The sequence below is a fragment of the Dendrobates tinctorius genome, unplaced genomic scaffold (assembly GCF_039654945.1).
Source record: "Dendrobates tinctorius isolate UK_male_01 unplaced genomic scaffold, ASM3965494v1 ptg000129l, whole genome shotgun sequence".
NCBI classification, from domain to species: domain Eukaryota; kingdom Metazoa; phylum Chordata; class Amphibia; order Anura; family Dendrobatidae; genus Dendrobates; species Dendrobates tinctorius.
Genome location: NW_027361797.1, coordinates 25,749,064 through 25,763,699, shown reverse-complemented (window position 1 = coordinate 25,763,699; position 14,636 = coordinate 25,749,064). Strand labels below are relative to the sequence as shown.

The 14,636-nt window shown below is 44.1% G+C and overlaps 1 protein-coding gene across 4 annotated transcripts in view; it reads left to right on the top strand.

The window, feature by feature from the left end:
- MRTFB (myocardin related transcription factor B) overlaps nt 1-14,636 on the top strand; it is a 334,459-nt gene that overhangs the window by 293,781 nt on the left and 26,042 nt on the right. For 3 of the 4 annotated variants that reach the window (XM_073542884.1, XM_073542885.1, XM_073542886.1), the window contains 6 exons: nt 3,793-4,040; nt 5,487-5,631; nt 6,958-7,944; nt 9,646-9,801; nt 10,231-10,389; nt 11,952-12,092. In XM_073542884.1, the coding sequence (XP_073398985.1) occupies nt 3,793-4,040; nt 5,487-5,631; nt 6,958-7,944; nt 9,646-9,801; nt 10,231-10,389; nt 11,952-12,092 (1,836 nt within the window). The remainder of the gene's footprint in view (nt 1-3,792; nt 4,041-5,486; nt 5,632-6,957; nt 7,945-9,645; nt 9,802-10,230; nt 10,390-11,951; nt 12,093-14,636) is intronic. The other variant, XM_073542887.1, reaches the window with a different exon arrangement.

Here is a 14,636-nt window from a genome sequence, read left to right as displayed (position 1 = left end):
GCTGCACACCCGGGAACCGCTGTATGCAGTAAAAAGCAAGTGTAGCAGCTGAGAGTGATTGAATGAGAGTGGTAGAGTAACCAATTTAGAAATGGCCACTACTGGGTTAGTATCGAGCTGGAAGAGTCCTGCGTCCCTCTGCCTCCTCTTATTGATGTATAAGACAGCATTTATGTATCATTCCTGTTTGGAGCTATGTTTTTCACCTTTACCTCCATTAGATATTTTTTCCATTTGCATCATTGTATCCCAATATATGTAGGGAGATTTTCTATGCTATATATACATAGGATGTGTTTACTTCTGCACGCTGGATAGCTTGTTGCTGCGTCTCTCTTACTAGAGTCATCCATTTTATCTATATTTTTTTTTTTATGTTATGTTTTTTGTTTACAAATAAAAGATTGCATTTTTGTATTTGTTCTTAATTGTCACTGTGATCATCTAGCCCTTTCGGGGAAGAATTTTACTAGGTGACACGTTTGTATTTACTGGTAATCACTTTAGTAGATTAAAATGGCCGCCTTCTTGTTACACTGACACAGTCGTGTCCAGGAATGACAGCAGGACTAATGCCTGTGGGCATGTGTAGTAGTAATCATCTCTGCTATGACCTGGACGTGGCTTTACAGTATGTGGTATAGGTTATCTCCAGGTTTACAGCAGCCGCTTAGCATTCAGAATCATAGGGTGGACAACAGTGTGAGCGGCCTCCTCTTGCCTCAGCACTCCTGATATATCTCCACTATTAGATCAGATAGAAAGGGTGGACAGCAGTGTGAGCAGCCTCTTCTTACCTTAGCACTTCTTGTAGCTCTAATATTAGATCAAACAGACAACAGTGTGAGCAGTCTCTTCTTAACTCATCATTCTTGGAATCTCAAGTATTACATCACATGTAATTGGTGGACAGCAGTGTGAGCAGCCTCTTCTTACCTCAGCGCCCCTAGTATCAACAGTATTAAATCAGCTTGACATTATGTACAGCAATGTGAGCAGCATCTTCTCACATCAGCACCCCTAATATCTCCAGTATTAGATCAGGTAGAAAGAATGGACAGCAGTGTGAGCAGCCTCTTTTTACCTCAGCACCCATGATATCTCCAGTATTAAATCCCATAAACAGGGTGGACAGCAGTGTGAGCAGCCTCTTCTTACCTCACTAGTCCTGGTATCCCCACTATTAGGTTAGAATTTCCTTTCAGACAACTTATTCCTACACATAAAGGGAAGGGTGACTGAACTTCCTAATGCACGTTCTCACTATCAAAATTCTAGGACCTGTATCCATCAGTGTAACAAGAAAGCTGATATTTGTATTTTATAGCAATTACTTTCCTACAAATAAAGGTAATTTACTAATTAGGTATTAAGGAATTTATTTATAATGACATTTCCCTTATTATTTTTATAGCGTGTGAGCCCATTTAATCACAGCAAAGTTCCTTCCAGCTGATGACTGCGTTTTATTTCATACTGTTGGGTAAAATGATCACACATTGTTACATTTTACGAAGGATTGTTCATTATGGTTGAAATGTGGGGGGAAGCGGGTCAGGATAGACCTTATTTATATACAAGTGACATTACTGCAGGGCTTTTTAAGTGACATGCAGAAAATCTTGCAGTATGTGTTTTCTTGACTTATTCCCCTAGATTTAGTCCAGTCTGTAATGTCTTCTTAAAGTATTATTTCCATCTCAGGATATGCTATTAGTGCCTAAGCAGCAGGATAAAGGGGTAAAAGGGGTACTGTCATCTCCATTTTCCTACGCACATGGGGATCCGAGCGAGCAGTGCGGTGCTTTAGATGGAAATACCCCTTTAAGGTGTAAAAGTTGACATTCTACCTTAAACTTTTTTCTCTGCTTCCTTTAATGAAATATGACAAGTTCATGTATATATACAGTATAACAGAGAAGCGAGGAAGACGTTACCATGGCACTGCACTGAAAGCAAAGTAGCTTGCTTTTCTAAAATCTGGCCAAGAATGGAGATCAGCGTCACTGCCGTCCTTCACAGGGTTCTTCTTCCACACACATGAAAAGACTCCTCATTCTCATTGTTTGTGGCTTAGCAGTTCAAGGATGGTATTCACGGTCCTGCAGCTCTCTCCTGCTCCTGTGTAGTTTAGCCTTGAATATGGAGAACAGAAAAGCCAGCAGCGCTTTGTTTCACAGACAGTAGCAATATTTATATGGGAATAAAGCAGTGACTCAGATAAAAATGTCAGAGGTAATGTCCTGTGTAAGTGGCCTAAATAGAGACACTGTGAGGAGCCTCTCGGGAGTTTGGCAAGGTTTAATGGTATTCGTAGATTGCAGCTAATCTACATTACTGTTTTAAAGGGTGTGCTCCCATAAGTAACTCTTTACACTGATATATCTGTATCTAGATATAACTGTTTATGCCCCCTCTACGTCTCAGAACGTCCACCTAACGTGTCCAGCGCTGCTGAGAAGATGCCACTTCTAGCGCAGTTGCTCCTACTGCCTGCCTAATAGCGGCAATCTTTCCGCCACCTGTGTACAAGAGGATCCAAACTGAGCACGTGTGACCACCTCCGCCGGGCACATTAGGCGGACGTTCTGGGAACGAGTGATAAAACTGCAGTGGACGCCTAATCAAGTGTGGAACAGCAACCTCTAGAGACAGGAGCATTCTATAACATTGATTCCAACTGAAAACTGTGTTTGATTGAATGGAGAAAAATATTTTTTTATGGGACAATCCCTTTATACGAGGCTTTATATAAAGACTGAAGATCTGATCATATATGTTTAATAAAAAGATGACATTCATGAAAATTTCCATGACTTTATTTTGCTTGGTTTGCATTTTAACTGTTCCATAAGGGAAAAAAAATTGACATTTAGGCAGAGTTCAGACTGCACATTTGAGGCTGTGTTCACATAAGATTATTTCCATAAATTTTATGTTTACAAATGCTAACAATGTGAATGGTCATCAGTCACTTATTACTGAGATTACTCAAGAAACTGGTCTTTTCTCTTAAAGGCGTTATCCTGGACTATATCATTTTTTTACTGTGGCCTGAAAAACTATCAGGCAGGTAGTTGCTATCTACCTGCCTGTTCTGCTCAGCACAGATCTATGCCGGCACAGACCGCTCCTGCGGCTTCTGCTGACGCCCACTCGACAGGGCAGAAACTTCTCTTCCGCTCTGTTCTGCTGACGGAGCGTGACTGCTGATGTCATGCTGATTGTAAGCCGGCTCCCCGCTGCCTAAGGCCGGGATCACATATGTGAGAAACTTGGACGAGTCTCGCATCTTAATACCCGGCACTGCCGCCAGCATTCGGATCAGAGCGTGCGGCCGCATAGAAATACATGCAGCCGCACGCTCCGCTCCCGAGTGCCGGTGGCAGTGCCGGGTATTAAGAGGCGAGACTCGTCCAAGTTTCTCACATGTGTGATCCCGGACTAACTGGGGGGAGCTGGATGTCAATCAGCATAATGTTGGCAGTCACACCCCGTCGACAGAGCAGCCGGGAAGAAGAGCTTCTCTGTTGACATGGAGCAGCTGAATCGCCGACACGAGCGGTCAGTAACCTCTCCGAGTTGGCTCTGAGTAGAACAGGCAGGTAGTTGCTAGCTAGTTAGCAGCTATCTGTTAGTTTTTTGGCTCATAGTATAAAAAAAAAAAACCTCCTGGATAGCCCCCTTATAATGGTGGTAACCAAAATTATATAGAAAGTAATTTCTGGAATAAAGTGGGTATCACGTTTAGGTATGCAATGTATGTAAAATGTACCATGGCTTTCACAACAGCACAGTCAACCAAAGAATGCAAACGACAAGCCGCGCAGTAAGAAGTCAAAAGAGCCCAAACCACGGGTGAAAAAGCTGAAATATCACCAATATATTCCTCCAGACCAGAAAGCGGAGAAGTTGGAGCCTGAGATGGATTCTAACTACGCCCGTCTGCTGCAACAACAGCAGCTCTTCCTTCAGTTACAGATCCTGAGCCAGCAACAGCAACACTACAACTACCAGACAATCCTACCAGCGCCACTCAAGTATGTTGGAACGCTGGACGATTACACGCAGACACATAAGCTTGGCTCCTCTAGCTTCATTTCAGCCCAACATTTCCATGAATCACACGTCTACGCACTGTAGTCGCAGGAAGTTTACATTTACACAGTAAAACATTGATAATCCACCTTGATGAGCAGCCGAGAGTCACGGGATTAGGAGATTTTCTGGATCTTCCACTATTTTGGAATTGGGCTCCCTGGCCATTGCAAAAACAGTGTTCACGGTGCCGTCCCGGTGGCTGTCTCCTGCCACCCCAGCATTGAGATAGGATCTGAGGGGCTCTGGCATGGTAGAAACTCTCCAGCATCAGGGAACTTTTCTGTTCCTTACAAATGATGCAAGATAATAGATCATTCACCCATTCATTATACTGTAACTTTCTGACGAGGGCTTAAATGAAGCACAATATTGCCCTCAAGTCGTGGCAACATGGCAGCTTGCTTGTAAAATCAGTGGGGAGAAAAAACACTTGTAAGAAATCTGTTTAGTTTCTCAAGGAGAAATATTGAGATTGCTCACCAGTATCGGTATTGACTTTATTTTTCCGTAACTTCAAAACCCTGCATCACCATTGAGCCCGAGCTTAATGGGGGTATTCCCATCTTCAAGATCCTATTCCAGTCTGTAGTAAGTGTAATAATATTAGAAAATACCTCCAATTAGAAATGTAGTATAGTTCTTCTGATTCACTAGGTCTTTTACCCAGGTGGCTTTAGATATACACGATTACAACCACTCAGTGACAGTTGTTAGTGGTCGTAACCATAGATACCTAAGCTAACTCAATGCCCTGCATGTGGGGTAAGTGACGGAGCTAATCAGAAGAACTATACTACATTTTTTAATTGGAGGTATTTGGTGTATATTATTACACCTACTACATGTTGGGATAGGATCTTGGAGATGGGAATACCCCTTTATCTGCTAGGTGATAGTTGAAGTACAGAGGAATACATTAAGTACATGCAGCTCTGTGCAAGGCCGAGTCTACAAGGAAGGGTGTGGAAATAATATTTTTTCCTAAGGGCTTGAGCAAACGTCCACGGATCTAATTCCAATTACAAAACGCAATGCGCAGACTGGCAGCGGCTCTCCCGACCCGAGCATGATGGCCTCGTGTATTTCTTTGAGGCTGTCCCTTTCGGGTTGGGGGACCCACGGTCCTGTTCCTGATTGGACCGAGATCCATGGACGTCTGCACGGGCCCTAATTGTAATTGTGTGTTTGGTTACACACTTGTCCATGCACCAGCCACGCCGGGCACATGCCGCACCTCCAGCTCTGCCACTACGCTTTCAGAATTGCAGAATTCAAGCACAGCTTTAATAAAGCCACAGAACACGTGTGACCAGTATCCGAAAACTCGCTCACGTTTTACATACGGTAATCGTATGAAACTGAATGATTCATTCTTCTTTCTTTAGGTCTTTGAACGACAGAGCAAACAGTGGAAACTCCGTCACCAGCAATGTGAACACCAGCGCTTCATCTGCCCTGAACCCCAACAGGCAGAACAGTGTCCCATTCAAGAAGGCCGGACCGCTACCTTCTAATCTGGATGACATGAAGGTAACATACAGTGGGACAAAGTAGAAATTTTCAATGAAAGAAGAGTTGCAGACCCTGTCTCAGAAAGGATTCGCTGTTAACTCATTCAGCACTGTGATACATAGAGGCTGTAGAAGCCAAACAGTCCAGCATTGTAATGATTTTTAGCTAAATATATCTAAAACGAATCTTTCAGCAGATTTTACAATACAAACTCCATTCATTATTAAATAGATCTCTTAGACCTGATGTGGCTAGTGTACTTACTGTGAAAATCCTAGTCAGAATGCCTGTATAATCTTTTTGAAGGCTTCAACTGTCTCTGTCTACAGTCTGATTGACATTTCCTTAGCGTCCCTTCTCCCTGTTGCTGAAATCTCACTGCTCATCACTGATACGTCCCTGGGCTTGATGACGCTGACAGATTTACTTTGAAAATCCATGTTAGAATGGCTGTATGATCCTGGTATTCAAATAAGCATTTTATGAGACGAGATAAACTATGAGAGAGCTGATTAGGTCAAGTGTATGAAGTTTTGGCCAACCCAGCCTGACTGATGGCTGCAGCTTGTACTGAGAAGCAGCAGGGAGGAGGGACACTTAAGAGCTGTCAACCAGAGGGCAGAGGTTTAAACTTTCAAAATGGATTATACAGCCATTTTCACATGGATTTTTTCAGAGTAAGTACCCCAGCCTCATCAGATGTGAGAGCTATGAAAAAAATATATACAGTTCGTATTATAAAATCTGGCAACAGATCCGCTTTAAGCAAGTGAAAAAATGCTCCTGAAGGTGTCTAAACCATTTTTTGATATTTTTGCACCTTGTTTTGGTGCATTTTTTATTTTATTTTTCATGTTTTTTTTGTAAGCTTATGGAGTTTGCACAAAAAAAAATTCCAATTCGCAACACTTCTACTTTCCCTAAAAAGTCTAACACTCATTGGTGAGTTGAGATTAGTCGCTGAAGACTTTCCACAAACCCTCAGTTGTCAGAGCGAATATTACCGCTTCCTTCACAGCCCTGAATAAATAATGCACTTTATACGTCGAATTCTCAGGTTCTGCCTTTTGGGATCTGTAGAGAAGAAAAAACGATTACCAGACTTGTCAGATATTCTTGCATAGTTATAGGTACAAGTGCATATATATTTTTCTGGTTGCCATAGTTTAAACTAAGCCAGGTCTATACATAATGCAATCTCCCATCTCTCAGGATTAAGCCTGAGTGACATGTAACAGAAGGACGGAGTAAGGTAGTATTGGACTACTAGGAATGTACATGGAGTAGTAAAACCTTGGCTACTTTTTTTGGCTACTATCGCTTGACATCTTATTGTATTTGTAGGTTGCAGAACTTAAACTGGAGTTGAAACTCAGAGGCTTGCCCGTGTCCGGGACCAAAACTGATCTCATTGAACGTCTGAAGCCGTACCAGGAGCTAAACAATAATGGCGTTAGTGCTAATAGTGCCACATCTGTAAGCCCCACTGTCACCACTACGACTCCCAGTACCAGTGCCGCGGACGACACCACAATGGCATTTACCGCTGCTGCCGTCAGTATCTCCGCACCCTGCCTGGCTTCAGAAGTATCCTCCACCTCAAATGGAAGCAACCCGACCACATTGGATGGCATCAACTCTCCGCTCCCCATGTCTCCCGCCCCTTCCGAACAATCCAACTTCAGCACTGAAGACAGCACCATGACGGACACGTTTGCCGAGATCATGACCATGGTGTCTCCTTCCCAGTTTATGAACACCTCCCCTCTGAAGATCAGTGTAAACGAGGATAGCATGGGCAGCGTGACCACTATAAACATGGATCTGGATGCCGCAGAGAAGGACCGCAAGCTTCAAGAAAAGGAAAAGCAGATCGAGGAGCTGAAGCGAAAGCTAGAACAGGAGCAGAAACTTGTAGAAGTGCTGAAAATGCAGCTGGAGGTGGAAAAGCGTGGCCAGCAGCAGCCGGGCCCCAACGTCCTGCTAAATGTGGATCAGAAGCATTTTAATACGAAAGTTAAGGAGGAAAACATGTCTGACTGCCAGAACTCTGCCCCGACTGTTCTGAGCGGTCATTTGATAGGGCAGCCCACCGTGACAACTGGCGGCCAGAGCATCATTGCCAACAACACCGTAGTCATCAAGCATGAGGTTCCCTTAGCCAACCCTGAACACCAAAATATCATCCAGCAGTTTTACGTGACATCTCAAAGGACACCCCAAGCTGCAGTGGTGGCTCAGCCTCAGGCGCTGCTAACTACACCAACGGCCCAGATCCTGCTGCCGGTCTCCATCAAAACCACCAATGCCATGCAGCTGTCCATGGTCCAGGTGGGTCTTCTGTATTTCATACTACGAAACTGTAATATAGTACGTAATATTGCTCTCAAAAGTTTTAGTAAAACAGAAAAATATCATTTTTTTAGATCACGTGTCCTTGGATTCTGTACGCCTATAACCCAGTAAGATGTAATGTTGGTCATCTGCATGTCCCGAAAAGTACATTTCCCACTTAGCCCAGCCTTGGTTTTTTTTTTGCCTAGAGATTAGTTGGCCACAGTTCTGGATTGTAATGGGTAATGAATTTTAATAGAAGATCACTAGGGAAAGAAACAAAACATTGTCCATAGGAACATGTTATGTGACATCATGCTGATTGACTGTTGGCTGCCCGCAGTAAGGCAGCGGGGAGCCAACCACTAATCAGTATGACAACAGTAGTCAAAGCTGTCATCGACAGAGCAGAAAAGAGGCCGCCGCACTGCCAGCGTGACATCAGCAGAAGCCGCAGAATTGCCGGCAGGAGTGGTCAGTGACCGCTCTGTGCCAGCAGAGATCTGCACTTACCGCTCTGTGCCAGCAGAGATTTGCACTTGGCAGAACAGGCAGGTAGAAGTGATGAGCGAGTATACTTGTTGCTAGAGTTTTCCTGAGCATGCTCAGGTGTTCGAGTATTTGGCGTGCTCGGAGATTTAGTTTCTGTCGACATGATTTGTGGCTGCTAGACAGTCCGAATACATGTGTGGAATGCCTGTTTGTTAGGGAATCTCCACATGTATTCAGGCTGTCCAGCAGTCGCAAATCATGCAGCTGAGGTGACGAAAACTAAATCTCTGAGCATGCCAAAATTCTGGGAGGACAGCCGAGCATGCTCGGGAAAACCCGAGCAACGAGTATACTCGCTCATCACTAGCAGGTAGTAAGCAACTATCTGCCTTGTCTGTCAGTTGTTAGTCCCACAATACAATAGTAATATAGTCCTGTATAAACCCATTAAAAAATCCAGCAAAGAGTAAGGACATTTTCTTATATGATACGGCTCCACCTGGTGTTCAAAGTGTATAGCAGTGTGCAGGTCCATGTAATGAGCTAAATGCTGGGGGTCCCACATGCTCAGTCACTCTCCACAACCAGGTCGGGTAGCTGCAATAAATTTAATGGCTGCCCCGAATGCTATTGTGTAGAGTCAGACAACGTCATAGGATGCACACACCGTCACTGCATTTATATCCTTTATGAGATCTTTCTTCATGCTTTTTGTTAAGGCTGCTTTCACATGTAGCAGAAAGGCTGCAAATTTTCTCTCCATATTTTCCGGAAGAAAATCCGCTGCGTTATTCAGTAAGCAGAGGACGGGATGAGTTTTTACCAGATTGCGTCCAGACATTGTGGAATAATATCCCCCCATAAATTAAGGTGTGGTGTGGGTCTTTAATCCGCAGCAGATCCATTTATGGTGCATGCTTGTCTCAAATTTGAATTGAGGATCAAAAATCTACAGTAAACCCCTCCAATGAACGGGAGTAAGTCCAAGACCTCAGATCGCAGATATGAAGGTGTCCTTTTATTCAGCTTCTTATGACCTACATGGCCGTATAGACCGCTCAGGAGGGTTGACTCTTACTGATAAATTCTCAGTAGCGAAGAGCTGATTTGTGTCAGAACGGGAATTGCATGTAGCTATTAAGAGGCATTTTCCGCTGTAAACTCTCCTATGTACATGAAGTATTCATGTCTGCTTATAATCCATAGGCTCAACCACAAGCACCAAGCACATCTCAGCCATCAGTCATGAACTCCACCCCTGCTACTCTGGTCCAAGCACCGGCCTCTCAGAAACCGCCGCCATCGGTGGCACAAGAGAAATTTACACAACATATGCTCAACCAGAATCCGCAACCCAGAAAGGTTTGTGATTGATTGAGACTGTACACACAAGGCACTTTATATACTCCCATAATTATCCGCTAGCACATTTTATGTTCTTCTTTTCCATTAAAAAGCTCTTCCATGTTCTGTCCAGCAGGGGGAGACAGTGCACAGTTATTTAGTGTACAGCATTACACAGTCAGTAATGCTGTACTTTGTATACGGCCTCCTGTCTGATTCATGCGGCCTGTCAGTCTCCTGCGGAGTATGTATTGTAGGAAAGTATAGTTCACTAGGCCAGAAATGCACCTAAGCCTCCATGCAGCCTCCAGCCCACTACTAATTCCCATCTCGATTACTAATTGGTTATAAATGTAGACGGAGAGCCCCTTTAATATGTGCCAATATAATATACCAGCTTGTCTATGCCTTTGGGTAAAATGTCTGCGTTGTAATTCTTATCCTTAGGTCTGTCCACCTGCGACGTCAAACAACGTATTTTCATATCAACCAAACCCTGTCACTACGGTTCCTCCATCCTTCAACAACAATGTACTGACTACTTCCCAGGTGACAAGAACACAGCCAGCGGCCCCAGTACAGAACGGGCCGACGACCCTCCACAAGGTTAGTAACATAAATATCCCTTGCATTCTCAAGAATGGAGGGATTCTGAATTCTGTAATGTTACTGATCGTTGCCTAGGTTACCAGCCACCTCTGCAATCCATCAGCATTGGCCTGACCCTGGAACTGCTTTGAAGGTGTCTGAGTCTGGCCTGCTTCAGGGCAACTGTGCTCCTCCGATGCTGCAGAGGGAAAAAGTGCCCCTGCTTACAGCAAGCAAGAAAGAGTGCACTGTGCTGGCCAACGGTGCAACAGTGGCGCTGGTCAGGACTGCCAGTCATCATAAGTGCACCACCCCCAGAAGGTAGAGGAGCAGTGCACTCATGAAGACAGAACGTCACAAGACCCCTTTGGTAGGGTTATTCCCATGGGGAATAAAATTGGGGGTCCGACCACTTTGTTTCCCACTGATCCCAAGATTGGACTCTGGTGTGGTGGCCTGACATGTGCAGCATCACTCCATTTATTTGCATGATACTACCTGACAAAGCATAGAGAATTAATGGAGGAGTGGTGCCGCCGCTCCATTCAGTGGGGGCTCTGTTCTCAAGATGAATTATATGGATAAGCGATAACTTCTAATGATGAGAATAAAGCAAAATGTCACAGTATACCTAACGCACTAGGCCCAAGGAGTTCCCCCACAGATCCTACTATTAAAAGTATTTCCCAAGACTCTTTGGACATAAGATGAAGGATTTGGAGCAAATTTTGGGCAGAATTTTTCCAAAATTGAGCAGTAAAACTGTTTGAAACGTCACCACATTTTTTCGCAACTATTAGTTGATCACAAATTTTGCAACTTTTGACGTTTTTATTCCGGTCCCGGCCAGCTCCGGCAGACTTATCAAAAAGTGGGCAGAGAATTTGTCAGATCATACTTCATCGCACCATTCACCGACCTACAAAATGCCAGTCTTGATGAATCGGGACCACAGCTCCCTTGAAGCCAGTGGTATACGATGGGGGTATAACTGCGTTTTCAGTAAATTTGGAACAGAGAGTCGCAAATATTAAGTTAAACTGTTATGTATAGGGTTCTATAATTAAAGAGATCCAAAAAAATGAATTAAAGCAACAGCAAAAGATATATTAAATAAAAAATAAAAGTATTCGCCTCTTTCCCTCTGTGATTGAGAACCGAGCCATCATACCAATAGTATGGCACGCGACTGCTACAGCCACTGATTAGCTGCAGTGGTAACATACTGCTCACTGGTAAAAAAGTAAAGGAGAACCTCCAGTGCGTCTTTACTGAAGAGGTGAGAAGCATTTATTTTTCTGTTTCATACATCTATTGCCATTTTTCTTTGGACATGGGATAACCCCTTAGTAGGACTCCGGATTGTTGCAGCCTTGTCTGCTGCTGTTACACATTTACTAATAAAATGGTTTCCAAATATTAAAGCCAAAAGCTGTTCTAGGTTTATTGATATTTGGAGTAGGATGACTGTGTAGTAAAAGTTATTTTATTTCCATGCCATTAGTGTTCTCCTTTTTCGTCCCAGGATTCCAGTCCGTGTTGTCAGATAATATATTGTACTTGTCCTGTTCTTTCCGCAGTCCAACCCCGCATCCCCGTCCCAGCAATACATCGTCCAGCAGTCTGTGTTCAACAGCTCACCTTCTAAAAATAAAGACCCTCCTCGTTATGAAGAGGCCATCAAGCAGGCACGTAATATTCAGCCTCCGTCGCATAACGAGGTGGGTTACACTACAGACCTATCACTGAATGACTCCATGCTCCGCGAAGGCACCGCTGATTTTTAAGGGATGCATCCATTTCCAATAGACATGCTTCTTCTCAACCCATCTTGTACTTTATCTATGAAGCAAGGAACACACAAATCTTAGACACATATTACTTATTTCTCTGAACAATAGTAAAGTTTGACATCAGTGTCCCATTTTGGCCATGAGGTGGCGCTGCTCTGCTTCTTTGTAAGGGGGCCATGACTATAAAGTTAAAGGGAACTTGTTTCCAGATTCCTGCTGCCCTAACCACAAGCAGCGTGATTGCAGCCAGGTATGTATTTCAGGCTGTTCTTGATGAGGGGCCAAGGTGGAGTCAAAAATCCCCCTGATTCATTAATACAGATACGTCTATTAATGAAGCTGGAGCATCTGACGATTGGCGTGTGCCCAAATCTTACTCCAGTCAGGGACTGGCGTAACAATTCTGGAGTAAGGATCCCCACTGTTCATCATGAATTAGACAGCTGTGGCATCGCGCCCCCATTCTGCCCCAGCTTTGCCCATATTGGCTAAGATTGGAGAAACTGGCATGACAATGCCAAAAGTCACTACATTTTTACATAACTCCAAGTTGCGCCGAAATGTTGCGACTCTTCAAAGCAGTTTATGCTACATTTCTGGTAAAATTGTTTTGATGAATTGGGGGCCATAGTTTGTAAAACCAGCCAGGGACTATGGGGAGAGGCCTGCCAAGTCCTGTGCAGCCCCCAGTCCGCTCCGTGAGATTGACAGGTCTCTCCCATGTGTGTACGTAGGGAGAGACCTGTCCATTACCCGGAGCAGAGAAAAACACAAGCCGTATGGGGACCACGCTGGACTAGTTATGTCTCCCGCTATGGTCCTCTGATGATTTCAGTGGAAAATATACCGGGCTGCAATCATACAGCCACAATCTGATTCATGCTGCACATGGTTCAGGATTAACAGGTTCCCCTTACAGGGGTGTTCTCAAGTTGAAGTTATCCCCTATCCATGGGATACTGGATTACTGTTCGATCGCCAACGATCAGGACAGTAATCCTGATAGGGATCAGTGAGTCACAGCCCAGGTATTAGAAACATCTGTCACACAGAAGTGGAAACCATCAATGCAGAATAAAAAAGGAAATTAATAAAACGTTCCTGTAAGACGCTTGTTTTTACAGATTACAGTAAGACATCAAACATGCTTGGATGAGGTGTTATCTGAGCATGCCCGAGTGCTAATCGAGTGTCTTCAGCATAGAAAAATATGTTCAAGTCCCCGCAGCTGCATGTCTCGCGAATGTTCAACAGCCACAACACATGCAGGGTCTTCTGTTAGGCATGCCATAGATGTGTTTCGGCTGTCGAACAGCAGCGAGACATGCAGGGACTTGAGCACATTTTTCGAGCACGCCGAAGACGCTCGGTTAGCACCCGAGCATGCTCTGATAACACCTTATCCAAACATGTTCACTCATCACTAATCAAAATACATGTTTCCAAGATGCTCGTTCTGGTATAGAGCTCCAGATCTCCTGCATAAACATGCAGTTATGCCTCATCTACTGGGAGCCAAGAAGTGTTCAGCATATTGGTTATACATTTAAAGGCTATGGACACCTTTGACATGGAAAAAAATGATTTTTACAAATGTCAGTGTTGACCTTTAGTTACCAAAATTACACACAGTCTTCAATCATTATTCATTTTCACACCCCCTGATATACCTTTTACAGCCTGATCCAAGTTTTGGATTTCTTCATGTGGGAGCGTCCCTCCCTGTAATACAGGCTGAATGTGAGCTTTTGTGTGTGCAGAGTGCTGTTATCTTCACAGGCTTTCATGCATAAACACAGCTCCACAATTGCACTTATTTCCTCCCATGAGCTTTACACATGGCCTATAGCCTGTTTTCTGTGCCCTCCATAAGACAGCTTTGGATACTTTTCTCCCTTCCCCATCACAGATTTGTGAACAACCCCTCCCTCTTATCTCAACAGTGAAAGGAGGGTGGAGCAGCACTGAGGTAGATGGGACTTATAAATAAAGAGACAAATGCTGGAAAGGATAAAAAGCACAAATAGGGTCTTATCTGGGTTAGACAGTAATAAAAGAACATGCCCAGTGGTGCTCACCTGGTGTGGTTGAGTATTTTTTCTAAATGGGACTTAAGCCCCCGTTACACATAAAGATATCGCTAGCAATATCGCTGTAACGATTTTGTGACCGAGCAGCGATATTGCTAGCGATATCGCTATGTCTGATACTTACCTCCGACCGGCTCCCCCGCTGCTCATCGCTGATCGCGTGAGAAGGTCCTGGACCATTTCTCGTCGGGCGCTTCCTGCTGGGGCTTCCTGTGGCGCCGCCGAGCCTTATGGACACTGGTACCCTTAGGGACACTGCATCAGCAAACTGATTTAAATGTATTAATGAGGCCTATTTAGGAAGTTGGCAACTTTGCATTTCGGAAGCAAATGAAAAACAATCTGTGTGAAGGTGTACATTGCCATGATCTCTATAACTCTT